The sequence below is a fragment of the Lentinula edodes genome (assembly GCF_021015755.1).
Source record: "Lentinula edodes strain Le(Bin) 0899 ss11 chromosome Unknown C8R40scaffold_1, whole genome shotgun sequence".
NCBI classification, from domain to species: Eukaryota; Fungi; Basidiomycota; class Agaricomycetes; order Agaricales; family Omphalotaceae; genus Lentinula; species Lentinula edodes.
Genome location: NW_025764307.1, coordinates 1,480,919 through 1,493,384, shown reverse-complemented (window position 1 = coordinate 1,493,384; position 12,466 = coordinate 1,480,919). Strand labels below are relative to the sequence as shown.

Below are 12,466 nucleotides of genomic sequence, written 5' to 3'. Positions count from 1 at the left end.
TAGCCTTACTACCATGTTCCTTGTATTCAAGGCGACCTGAATTCAATTCCCTTGTAATATAACAGGTTGAGCAGAGTTTCGATATGCCACTGATCCCCCAACTTTCCATGTCCCATCTCGCCTCCCCTAACAGTACATCCCGTACTACTGCAGAGGCCATCTACAATGCAGGGATATCTTTGCAGCTGAATCTAGAGAAAGCTCAGCCAGCCCTGTACTGTGATTTGGACCCATTGGATTGTCTGAACATCATTAGAAGTAACGAGTATTGGCGAAAGCTCGCGCTACAGCAAGAGCATGGCATAATATTTGAAGCTGGTTGGTGTTTCATTTCGGCGCATTCTTGTTAACTCACACTACACCGTCACAGTATACGAGCAATTGAATGCCGGTGTTACAATTTCGTCGTTATTGAATCCATCAAGTGCAACTGTCCGTCATCCAAGTATGTGAACTTTTCCAGATGGCGATTGCTTTAATATGCTGAAAAGTTCCTCAGCCCTCCGGGTGGAAGACGTGGTAGAGGATTTTCTGAAATCCATGGAAGAGCCGATGAAGGGATATCTGAAGGAGAATCGTTTGCCTGAGTGGACCTTACCCGAGTCCGCTTTAGCTGGACTAAATGAGCGTGAAAGGCAGGATGTTTTGGCGCATGTTCGCTCTCTTGGCATTCCAGCGCGTTCTAACAGCCCGCAATGTCCCGATATGCTTCTACATAATCTTGGGAAAATCATCGATGGAGAATTACTCGAGTCGATCAAAAAAATCTTCGAGAATGAGGAGCCGTGGTAAGCTTTACAGAGTCAAAAAGGACCATTGATCAATCAATAACATTAGATATATCGATGCCTATAGTCTCTTGCTTAGCACATCGGGTTCAGGTAAAACTCGCACCATTCTGGAAGGCCTCACACGACATTGGGGCTTCTACTTTGTATGCGCTCGAGACGACAATGGGCTCGGGTCCAGCGACTTGTCTTCTATGATCAATGACGGTCTGACTGGCGACGAAAATTTCACATTGGATCTTTCATCTGTTGAACACAAGGATTCTTCCACTTTTCTTACGCGAAACCGCTCCATTGCTAGGCAACATTTCTTCGAGGTATTTCTGGCGAGGCTCGTAATATTTACCGCCTATCTCGAGGCAGTCTTCGGGCCGGATGCACCAGCTCGCTCCGAGTCCGACAACTACAAGAAAATGTGGCTCATATTACAGCTCAAACCTCACCTTGGTGGTGTCCCTGATATCTTCGATGATTTTTCAAAAACTCTGTATGAGATTCATGCCCCCCAAAAAGATCTTGCCCATGTCGCCCAGCGCTGTGCACACCGAATTGTACAACTTTTGCGTGACAATCTTGCAATTGTAATGGATGAATCCCAGATTGCGGCCGTGACACATGATCTGGCTTTCAAGTCGGGACCTGATGACCCTACCCCTATAGAACACTCAACAGGATCAACAGGAGTATTCCGACCCGTACTACGAGAAATAGTAAGGGGGTGGCTGGATGCCTTACAAAACCTTATCCGGAATTACCAATTTCAAACGACGTTGGTCATTACTGGAACTGGTCTTGAGAAACATCTGTAAAACCTGGATTTTCGGCTAATAGCTGGAGAGCAGCTGACAGCGCTGTCCAGCTGGGAAAGCACTCCCAGCAGTTGATCAATACTGCTGGGAGTGCTTTCAGTGCTGGACAGCGCTCTCCAGCCAGTATCCTTGCTCTGGCGAACATCCATGTTTTGCAGATGAAAATACTGTGAGGGATGCTATTGCTTCATCAGTACTCAAGCAAGGCAACTTCTACTCCACATATATCACTCACACCCTTGATGACTGCGACGCCCATCGCCGCTACGTTGAAAAATATTTCCCTCTGAAACTCGTGAAATCGTTGGAATTTGAACATCTTTTTGACAGAATTCGCCACTGGCTTCGGGGTAGGTGAGTTATCGCAATAGAATTCCCGCGATTGCGTTTATAAAGACTGAGTGGTAATAGATACCGTTTCACTGCCGAATATATATCTTTACTTCTGCAAGACGGTTTTAGAAGACCACATACTGTGTTAAACTGTTTTATAAATGCAGCAATACAGTGCCAGCCAACAGATATGTGCGTAGAATCCACGCAAGCTGAACGTAGGTTCTTGGGCGCAATTCCAGAAATAAGGAACTTTCCTTTTGATTTTTCAAAGTTGACGGAAATGAAACGTGAGTATCATTTCGTGTTCAATGATTATACGCATCTTACTCGCGTAATAGGTGGAAAGAGTCCCCTTGTTGCGAACCTTATTCAATACGTCTACAAGTATTTCATGACCAGCATGCCTCCATTTGCTTTTACTGCCAAAGAAATAGAATTCGTGAAATATGGTTTTGCCCGATACACAATCAAGGACGAGGACGTCATACAAATGGAGGGTGCCTTCCAGCAGGAGGATTCAGTTCTTCTGGTACCAACAATTCATATCTCAGAACCTCTCATCCTTCTCGCACTGGCCTTGTGGGCCAATCGCAATCATAACCTGTGGATAATAGGCCCTCTTCATTATGTGCTTACCACAGAAATCACCAATCATGATGTTGTGAAGGGGAATGGTCTGGAGAAATATATTGCTTACTATTTTGCAACGGTTTTAGCCAGGAAAGAAGGGTGTAGGCTTGGAGAAATCTTGCATTTCCACGGCCGAACAAAGCTTATGAACTCAACGGCAAAACTGGTCGCTGTCAATGTTCTTCGCAATGGCAGGGATATGGATGAGTCAATTGACGACTATAGTTCGGCTACTATCTTGAATAAACTGAACGTCGTGCCTCCCGCGCCAACCAAAGGAGATGTTATATCAGAAGGAGCATTCATCTCGTGTACTGCAGAAACCAATGTCCCCGACTTGTCCCACTGCACGTCAGTGCTAGGCCGACAAACTCAACAGCCAGAGGAAGTTCTAAATTGGTTACTTTTTCGACATCGCAATGCGATCTGCTTCCCAGACAACCACTTTGGACCGGACCTTATATTTGTACTCAAACTCTTAGATCCTAAACCAACATACATTTGGGTTGTGGTTCAGTGCAAACTCCGTCTATCGACGAAGACCTTATCAAAGAAATCTGTTCAAGATAGTCTGAATACTTTAGCTCCAACGAAATTCTATATTGACAAAAATGGAGAGGTGTGTAGTGTTTGTCGTACATGATCTTTTAGAATCAGAATCACTGACAATTCTCTATTTATTCAGCCTTACTCGCCCAAGAGCCTTCCCATGCTACCAGAACGCACCCTTGAAGCAATGTCTTTCCTCCCACATAGGAATACTGAGTTAGCAGGACCTTACAGTGTTCTGAGGATCATCTGTCCATTTCCCGCTCCAATGGAGCTCGATAGAATACCCTCGCAGGACGATGAAGAAGAAGATGAGGATGAAGACGACGAAGATATTGGACAAAAGAGGGAAGAAGGTGGCCAGATTGTCACCGACGCCGGACGGAAATTCTCACTTTGCACTGACCCAGATGACTTAGGGCATCCCCTGGCCACCCTGAACATTGAGAAAATGATCAATGTGATGGACCAATTTATACCAGAAAATAAGTTGGCGGCGATCCTTGCGGAGAAAGGACAGAAGGTTGAATACGCTGCGGCTTTGGCTAACAAACGTGCTATAGCTTTGGATAAGGAAGCCCGGCAATATATAGACCAACGAAAGCTTACGAAAGCGAAGGGGATCAACGAAGCTGTCAAAAGAACCAGGGGTTCGAGCAAGAAAAGAATTGAGAGGAAAAAGTCTACAGCTGGGACCGCGAAGGATGGCGCGATTGGGAAAGCAGATGCGAAGAGGAATAGGAAGTCGACAGTCAGCACTAGACAACCTGTAGAGTCAGGTTCACATGCACTCCCTACCGGAAACGCGGAAAAGAAGAGAAAGAGAACAACTAGCGCGAATAGTGTTGCTGAGACTGAGCTCGCCCAAAGGAACGCCGGGACAATGAAACTTCGTACCCTACCACAGAAAAGTAGAAGACCATGAAATTTGACTTCGAGGCTCTGCACGGCGTTCAATGGATAGATCATCGGAAATTACATTGAAGAGCAACATCACATTGGACCAAACTCTGACTGGGGGTGTGTGCTCAGAACATTGTAGGTCATTGTCTGTACACGTATGTATATCTGCACGAATGAAGCAACTCAGCAAATCATTTCTCTATGAATAAGCCAGATATAACCCGAAAATCTGTTAGATGATGATCATGTTTATCACAATGGATATTTTGCTTGCTACTACTACGCAGGGCCTTTGGCACCGGGCATGACCATAGTGGGAGGCAGAGTTGTGATGGGTGGAAGCAATGAAGCGGCAGTTTTTCGAGCATTCTGAATCAATAATTGATCCATTACGACCAGACTAGCCATCGCCTCGACGATAGGCACTGCCCGAGGCACGACACAGGGATCGTGACGGCCCCGAGCTGCAAGGGATCCAGGTGTGCCATCATATTGAGCTGTGTCTTGAGCTTGGGAGATTGTGGCAGGGGATTTGAAGCCAAGACTACGGGAATTCCACAGTAAGGAGATAGTAAGGTAGCGAGCATCAGGAAGCAACATACCGGAAGTAGATATCCTCTCCGTTAGTGATGCCACCTTGAACACCTCCACTCCAATTGGTTTTGGTCCCAAGTCTGCCATCATCACGTCTCACGAACGCATCGTTGTGTTTGCTTCCTGGAACCTGTGTGCCACGGAAACCAGACCCGATCTCAAAGGCCTTGGTGGCAGGGATAGATAGCATCGCATGTGCGAGGGTTGCTTCAAATTTGTCAAAGCAGGGTTCACCTAGACCAGAAGGGACGTTGCGGATGACACAGGTAACGATGCCACCAATGGAATCTGAGGTATCTTTAGCACGAATGATCCGCTGCAAGTGAAATATTGTCAGAAAGGCACACAGGTCTGAATCAAGCGTACCTTGGTCATTCGTTCCGCAGTCTCTGGATGTGGGCATCGAGTAGGGTGTTGGTCGACCTGTTCTCTGGTAACAGTCGCGAGCAAGTTTCGGAATTCTTCACTGAGTGCGTCTTCGACCTCATCGTCATCCTCGTTGGAGGGTAATGAAGAAGGAACGCTGGAAGGGATGTTGATCTTGCCTACAGAGGATACGAATGCAATTACTTCGATGCCAAATGCAGTCTTGAGGTACTTTTCTGCGATAGCTCCGGCTGCGACTCGACCTGGGACGATAGATTAGATTTAGATGATGCTTTGTATATGGAGCAAATTGAGTATACCAATGGTTTCTCGAGCACTACTCCGGCCTCCACCACTGCTTGCCTTCACACCGTACTTCTCTAGATAGGTATAATCTGCATGGCTCGGCCGCGGGTACGAATCCGTCTCGGAATAATCATGCGGACGTTGATCTTCATTTTTGACAAGGAGCGCTATGGGTGTTCCGAGGGTGACACCGAGTTCTAGTCCACTCTGAAGATGCACGCGATCTTTCTCATTCCTCTGAATCGACCCATGAGTAAAAGATAGACGCGTTGCGTGTTCCACTAACTGGAGTTGTCAGGTCACTCTGCCCAGGTCTTCTTCTGTCAAGTTGGATTTGAATATCTTCAGGCGAAAGTGTTAGGCCCTGTGTCGTTGAGTTAATTGAATGATATGAGAAGATCGAAAGAAATACTGACTGGTGGACATCCATCTATGATCGCACCTACTGAAGCACAATGACTTTCGCCGAAAGTTGTAACGCGGAAAAGGTGCCCGTATGTAGACATTATTGGGAGAGAGTTAGAAGTAAGATTGGGCTTTTAAAGGGTAAGGATAAGGACCGATGTGTTCGTGAATACTATGGTCCAACTGAGGTCCGCGGCCGCGAGTTGAAAACATTGACTCGATTCCGGCCGGCAATTGAATAAAGCCCTAATTTGGTCATGAGCGCTTATCAAATTGATCTCAAAGACCTCAGTCAGGCAGGCCTCAGTATCTCATCTACCGTGTAACACCATGTCTGGCACAGCACAGTCAGCCTCTAGTCGCTCGAGAAATCAGAATCGGAAAAAGGTCAACGAAGATGCCCCTTATATTGGCCCAGCAGCACCCAATACAGCTGGCGTCAAGAGACAGGCTGCAGACAGAGCTGAAGGAGACTCCTCGAGAGCAAAGAGGAAAAAAGTTGAACCAATCCATGTTGTACAGAGCAAACTTTCTGATAGTGAAAATAAGATATCACTGGTACGCTTCTTTCCTATTCGCGTCCAGCAACGTACTGAACACGCGTATCAATTCGTTGTAGGTGGATTTTGCCAAAATGCCTTCACCTTTTGTCCACCGCTATTTATCAACGTTTGACCTCATACCTGTCATTCGGCCTTTACCAAACACTGTCGACGAGCCCCCGCCACCATATTCTCTGAGCTTAAATCTCCAGCAACCCTCTCGAGGACCATCCCCAATTCCTGTGACAACACCTGCGAATCGGCCCCGACGCGACCTTCATCCCAAGGACCAATCACGAAGGCGGAGTTCTCGGCTTTCAGATGAAGACAATTTCTTCCAACGTACACCAATACTCGCAGACGTGCACGACTTGCACCTGGTGCTCGCCGGAATGGCAGAGAAACACTTTCGAGAAATGGCACCGATAAATGGTAGAGAGGAGGTCGATACGCTTGCGGCCTTCATGTTTGCGATAGATAAGGCGACAGGTGGAAGATCAAAATAGCTTGGGTTCGTCGTGATTACATTGTTTGCTCGTGTAAAATGATGATAAGTTTTTCAAGTACAGTCAGCACATATTGTGAATTTTGTATTTCTGTATTATATGATACATCCTTCGGATCGTCCTCAACTGGATTACAACCAAGATTGTTTAATTCTATGTTCTACTGACAACATACGTCGTTTGGGACCTTTTGAGACTCGAACCCGAGCATGACGTTCCGGCAAGTGCTTAAACCGGAAATCCCGTCGGAATTATCACGCTTTTGGTGCAACCTCCTGGGTTCTGCCGTGCTTGTTGAATACTTTAGACACGATCGGCTTCGGCGCAGTTCAAGTCTGGGGCCGACCACGTACACAATGCTGACTTTACATCGACTATAAACACTGTCCAGCTCTGCAGTTTGACTATCTCTTAAACTCCCTTGACTTTGGCTCTTATTTAACTCAAACTTGATTACTCTAGCACCAAAGCTTGATTGATGCATCCCTTCCTTCGAATTTTCGCCTCGATTTTTGGAACTCTAGGGGCTTATGGACTGTTCTTGTTGGCCCAATACTTCTACAGTGAAGCGACGTCTCCTTTGAACGCCCTGCCTGGTCCACCGAATTCCAGTTGGATTTATGGAAATTCGAAGGAGATTCAAGATGCTGTGAGTGGCCATCCCAGATCTTGGACGATGGATTGCTGATCGACTTCGAACACGGATGAAAAGGAAACCTCTGTCACACAAGAGAAATGGGTTGAAGAATATGGAACGACCTTGGCTTATAAATGGTTCCTCGTAAGTGACGGATTAGTTGTTCTTTGGTGTTAGTGACACCCAGACCTTACAGTCAAAACGTCTGTATACGGTGGATACCAAAGCTTTGAACCACATCCTTATGAGCGGTTATGACTATCAAAAGCCTGAAGCCTTGCGGAAGTGGAGTTTAAGAAACATCGTGGGCTCAGGTAGGACATCTTTATTGTAATTACACGTTGGAAACCAAATGGTTACCCGCTAGGTATACTCGTCCAGGAAGAAGACGAACACAGACGGCAGCGTAAAGTCATGGTCAGTTCCTTTTCCCGAACACAGTCCATTCCAAGATACATGATTCGTGCATCACAGAACCCTGCTTTTGGCGGTGCCCAAATACGTGAATTGACTGAAATATTCGTCGATGAATCACTACATGTGTGTAAACTTTCAACCTTCGTCCCTTGAACCCGTTCCTAATTGTACCCTAGCTGAGGGATATTTGGTCATCTCAAATGGGGACCGACAATAAACCCGTCCGTGTTGAGGTTCAATCATGGCTCAGTAGAATGACATTGGACGTGATAGGTCGAGCAGGTATCACGCTCTCTCTGCATATATACTCCACAGTTACTCACGCCGTGATCTACAGGTTTCAATTATCGATTTAACGCCCTCGATTCTACCGAACCCGATGAGTTAAGCAAAGCATTTTCTATCATCTTCGGAATTTCCTCTCGCTTCACGTTCTGGAATGTCTTACAAGGCCTTTTTCCTTTGCTACGGGTAGTTGTGAGTGGCCTGAAATCATAGAATAATTACATACTGAGTACCCTTGTAGCCGTCGACCTCGGACTCTGTTAAGAAAGAAGCCCAGGTAACTATGGAGCGTATCGGCCGAGATCTTCTCCGGCAAAGCAAAGCACACCTCGCTGCAACAGGAGAAAAAGGAGATGGCTGGCGTGCAAGAGATTTATTATCGTTGTTGGTCCGGTCTAACATGAGCAAGGATATTCCTGAACATCAGAGAATGAGTGACGAGGACGTCATTGCTCGTATGTGCTCGATGTTGTAATCGACGCCATTCGTTCACGAAAGCTTTTCAGAGGTTCCGACATTTCTAGTTGCAGGTCATGAGGTACATGATTTGTTCTATCTCTATGTATGTATACGTTTCATTAACTGAAGTTACTCAGACGACATCGACGGCTGTAACATGGGCACTGTATGCTCTGACCCAAAACAAGGAGGTCCAACGTAGATTGCGTGAAGAGCTCATACAAGTCTCGACTGAAAGCCCAACCATGGATATGCTCAACTCGCTACCGTATCTCGATGCTGTAGTTCGGGAGACTCTGCGTGTTTACTCGCCTGTCACTGGTACTTTGAGAGTTGCAATGAAGGACGATGTTATACCGCTGGGTGTGCCATTCACCGATAAGAACGGTGAAGTGCATAGTGATATTCGGTGGGCAGCTTGTCATGCGCTATGTTTGAATGGCTGACCTGTTTCATTGCATAGAGTCCGTAAAGGCGATTCCTTCACCATTCCCGTTTTGGCCGTGAACAGATCCAAGGCATTATGGGGAGAGGATGCTAGGGAGTTTAAGTGAGTGGTCATATAACTCTCAATTAGATCTCCTCCAATATACTGCCTGGACCTTAGACCTGAACGGTGGTTGACACCTGGTGGGGTTCCAAGCACTGTTTCATCGATCCCTGGAGTTTGGGGCAACATGCTGTCCTTCTTAGGAGGAGCTCACGCCTGTATTGGTTATAGATTTTCTCTGGTCGAGTGCGTTGGATTTAACTTCCAATTTAATTTTTCACTAAAGAATCTTTTGGACAGAATGAAAGCCCTGCTATTTGTACTTATCCGAGCCTTTGAGTTCGAACTTGCGGTATCCCCAGAGGATATTGTCGGAAAGACAGGCATCGTACGACGCACTCACTTGAAGAGTGAACCCGAGAAGGGAAGTCAACTTCCTCTCTGGGTCAAGCCATATGTACAATCATGAAGGACTCCGAGCCTTTGGGGCTGCCTTGGCGTAAATTACTGACTACAATTTGTTAACCTTTCGTTATAACTGGACTTTCTATAAGAAATACCTTCCTTGATTATCTGGTTTCTCAATACAATGCCTTCTGACATTATCTTAACGATGTACTGTCCATGGTCTATGAGTATTAGTGGACGGTCATACTGCACCGACGATGTTACAGAGAGAGAGGAGATGGTTCTAAATCGACGTATTTACTTTTGTAAAGTAAGGATATATCTGAAGGATGGGAGAAGTAACAAAATTCATGCTCCTCTACCCTTTACATGCTTCTCCAACTGTTTCATTATTGTCTCCTTCTCTTCCCCTTTCACATTTTCGAGCAACTCATGAAGTCCCCCTTTTGTTAGAAACTGGTGATCCTCCCAGTGGAAACCTGGGACAACGACTTCAGTTATCAAGCAGCCATGATCCATATCCTCCGGTAAAAGACGAGACATTTTCCACACCCCGGTGCCAACGAGAAGCTGGCGACTCTCACCAGCGCTGACGTTAGTCCCGATGATATGTTTCTCAATTGTAGGCGGGTTGGTGGGGTATATCAGAGTATATTCTGCACGACCTTGGTGTAAAATGTGGTACGTCTATGGAAACGTGGCGACAGAGATTAGGGTGTTTGGTCTCGATTGGTCGATTGACCATGGCTGACTTACAACAGACTTGTTCATATGGATTACACCGCTTGGACTATCTTTGGTGAGTAGATAGTATATTGAGGTTCCCAAAGGACGAGGTTCGTTCCCTGTGTATGTTTCAACAAATTATTCACGGGCGACCAGTTTTACTCACTGGAAAATGGTGATAGCACTTGGGTAACCTGACGATCGGTTTCTGCGAAGTACCCTGACATAGCAGAAACAAAGTTCAAACAATGTAAGGATAATGCACCATCTTTGAATCAATTTGTGCTCACCGCCTTCAGGATGCTTCTGTAGTTGAAGATCATGGATAAGGATGTCCGTGGGGGTCCAGCTGCTCGACGACATGATGGTCTTATTGCCTTCGTAAGATGGGGAGAAGGATGAGCTAGGATTTTCCGATCTGAAAAAAACTCGGCCGTTTTATCGGTATTGGCAATTGCTCCTTGAGGTAAGGCGAATCTGATAAATGAATCGGCCACTCGGGGTACTCTGGGCGCTGGGTGCTGAGCGAGCTCTACATCCCCAAGTCGACACTATAACAACATCCATTCACTTTGGTTCTTGTAGGCAGTATCCTCCCTTCTTCGATTGACATACTCTTATTTTTACCCGCAGCAGAGGTTTGACTTTCATCTAGATTTGGCCGTGGAATATTGCCTCCTCATGTGTCTCCTCATATCCACCAATATAACCAACATTTGTCTCAGCCGGTTCGAGCCTGGACAGGCCAATCTTGTCAAGTTAGCAAGATTATCGTCCAGGTTATCGCATTTAGAGATAGCGCGTTCGGAGAGATAGGGAGGACCTGATGAAATTCGAAAAAAAATGACATGCTGTAGAGGTCGGTTCAGTAGGAGGTTAAGGGAGGTGGAAAGGTTCCAAGATATATTCTTGTGTCTGCGCCCGCCGCCGCCAGCGCCGTCATCTGATACATCTTGTCTCTGAGTCAGAGCGTTCATCTCGCTATTACCACGCACACCTTCGGTCAAACATCGTCTGCAAGAACTTTCATCGAGGTTGACGATTTTCACCAACGATGCAATGGATGAAGAAGTGATGAGCCAAATCTACGTGGCTTCTGTTCAATCCCTGTTCCTCTGTTATTTCGTGAATCACAAGACGGCTACATAGCCAGACTATTCCTGAACCACGCGCCTTGGAAATCATGAAGAGCATCTCAGAAATGGCGTGCAGGCTTTTCAGGAAGTGAGCAAGGAAGCTACGATCTTTGGGCAGCGCTCCGGCCATGATGCCTCCGACCAGCTCCGACCAAATTCCATCCCTTTGACACTCCAGCTCTTCATTGTATATCCTGACGATGAATAAGTCCTCGCCATCTTCGAAATGCTGCTTTGAGGGGGATACCCATGCCGGTAGAAAACTGACGGTAACTGGGCAGTCTCACGGGCGTGCAGGGGCGTGCAGGTATGTACCATATTGAATGCAGGTGATTATAGCATAGGTCCAACCGACATCCGCTCACGTCATATCCTCCGAGGCATCTGGTTCAGATGGTAAAGGTCGAATGGGTGGTGATAGCTGGCGATAGTTCAAGGACGTCGACTCAATTCGAATACCGATGTAAATTCCGACTCATGATGTAGTTAAGGATAATCAGTTAATCAATAAGGGAATAGTTTAAGGATCTGACGACTGACTTCACGTTAGAGAGCTACTTGTCTTGAAACCTCGAAACATTGGGGATGTTCTTCTCCATGTGCTAAGTTTTTCCGATCTAATGTTAAATGCATGAGGATGAACATTACTGTTACAGTCTGTTCTAGTCTGTTACAGTTCATGACAGGTGTCCTCGGATTTCTCAAATATCGATTAGAAAATTTAACGAGTCCGAGATTATTTCAAAAAAGACGTACAGACTCACATGAAAGGTGCCGGTGAAATTCCATACATCGACAGCGCGAACAATTAAGCGTTTGCGGTGATGCACTCATTCCGGCCGGCAACTGAACAAGTTCTTTCATGAGCGCTTATTACATATATCTCATCTACGCCTGTACCACCATGCATGTCGGGAACAGCTCACGATCAGTCAGCTCCAGAAATCAGAATTGAACAAGAGTCAAGGAAGATGTCTCTTATATCAGCTCGGCAGTGCCCAATGAAGCTATTAAGAGATATGCTGCAGACTGGGAGACTCCTCGAGAGCAAAGAGGAAATAAGTTGACCCAATTCAGAGTAAGCTTTCTGACAGTGAGAGCAAGATATTATTGGTGCGCTTCTCTTCTTATTTGCCCTGAACAAGGTCTGAACGCGCGTCTCAATCTGTTAAGT

At 46.1% G+C, this 12,466-nt stretch overlaps 5 protein-coding genes across 5 annotated transcripts; 3 read left to right on the top strand and 2 right to left on the bottom strand.

Annotated features, from left to right (window-relative positions):
• Positions 1-107: 107 nt before the first annotated feature.
• On the top strand, positions 108-4,037 carry C8R40DRAFT_1065057 (uncharacterized protein; the record flags this gene model as incomplete). Its single annotated transcript, XM_046225611.1, has 9 exons — positions 108-318; positions 371-445; positions 500-788; positions 856-1,498; positions 1,800-1,951; positions 2,098-2,122; positions 2,205-2,220; positions 2,272-3,182; positions 3,249-4,037. The coding sequence occupies 9 exons, from the start codon at positions 108-110 to the stop codon at positions 4,035-4,037; spliced, it is 3,111 nt and encodes a 1,036-aa protein (XP_046092466.1).
• A 257-nt stretch (positions 4,038-4,294) lies between these two features.
• C8R40DRAFT_1031378 (chorismate synthase) lies at positions 4,295-5,787 on the bottom strand (the record flags this gene model as incomplete). Its single annotated transcript, XM_046223166.1, has 6 exons — positions 4,295-4,559; positions 4,618-4,925; positions 4,976-5,238; positions 5,296-5,518; positions 5,568-5,645; positions 5,698-5,787. The coding sequence occupies 6 exons, from the start codon at positions 5,785-5,787 to the stop codon at positions 4,295-4,297; spliced, it is 1,227 nt and encodes a 408-aa protein (XP_046092465.1).
• Positions 5,788-6,016: 229 nt separating this feature from the next.
• C8R40DRAFT_1157751 (uncharacterized protein) lies at positions 6,017-6,734 on the top strand (the record flags this gene model as incomplete). Its single annotated transcript, XM_046229659.1, has 2 exons — positions 6,017-6,244; positions 6,306-6,734. The coding sequence occupies 2 exons, from the start codon at positions 6,017-6,019 to the stop codon at positions 6,732-6,734; spliced, it is 657 nt and encodes a 218-aa protein (XP_046092464.1).
• Positions 6,735-6,986: 252 nt separating this feature from the next.
• Positions 6,987-9,630, top strand: C8R40DRAFT_35877 (cytochrome P450). Its single transcript, XM_046234825.1, has 13 exons — positions 6,987-7,383; positions 7,447-7,515; positions 7,568-7,685; positions 7,739-7,788; positions 7,846-7,911; positions 7,965-8,070; positions 8,126-8,265; positions 8,315-8,528; positions 8,580-8,611; positions 8,670-8,941; positions 8,996-9,082; positions 9,140-9,268; positions 9,323-9,630. Exons 1-13 carry the CDS (start codon positions 7,213-7,215, stop codon positions 9,489-9,491), a joined length of 1,623 nt encoding a protein of 540 aa, XP_046092463.1. The 5' UTR covers positions 6,987-7,212; the 3' UTR covers positions 9,492-9,630.
• Position 9,631: 1 nt separating this feature from the next.
• C8R40DRAFT_35848 (RmlC-like cupin domain-containing protein) lies at positions 9,632-10,759 on the bottom strand. Its single transcript, XM_046234824.1, has 4 exons — positions 10,447-10,759; positions 10,323-10,376; positions 10,187-10,275; positions 9,632-10,117 (listed from the first exon to the last, which is right to left on the bottom strand). Exons 1-4 carry the CDS (start codon positions 10,517-10,519, stop codon positions 9,779-9,781), a joined length of 555 nt encoding a protein of 184 aa, XP_046092462.1. The 5' UTR covers positions 10,520-10,759; the 3' UTR covers positions 9,632-9,778.
• Between the last annotated feature and the right edge of the window lie 1,707 nt (positions 10,760-12,466).

Bases quoted from the DNA above. Each gene is read 5' to 3' on its own strand.
- C8R40DRAFT_35877 (XM_046234825.1), top strand. From the start codon at position 7,213: ATGCATCCCTTCCTTCGAATTTTCGCCTCGATTTTTGGAACTCTAGGG. The intron at 8,529-8,579 runs GTATGTGCTCGA...AAAGCTTTTCAG, and splicing joins TGACGAGGACGTCATTGCTC to AGGTTCCGACATTTCTAGTT. The intron at 8,942-8,995 runs GTGGGCAGCTTG...TTCATTGCATAG, and splicing joins GAAGTGCATAGTGATATTCG to AGTCCGTAAAGGCGATTCCT.
- C8R40DRAFT_35848 (XM_046234824.1), bottom strand. From the start codon at position 10,519: ATGTCGTCGAGCAGCTGGACCCCCACGGACATCCTTATCCATGATCTT. The intron at 10,276-10,322 runs GTGAGTAAAACT...AAACATACACAG, and splicing joins AGTGCTATCACCATTTTCCA to GGAACGAACCTCGTCCTTTG. The intron at 10,118-10,186 runs GTAAGTCAGCCA...ACGTTTCCATAG, and splicing joins TCCATATGAACAAGTCTGTT to ACGTACCACATTTTACACCA.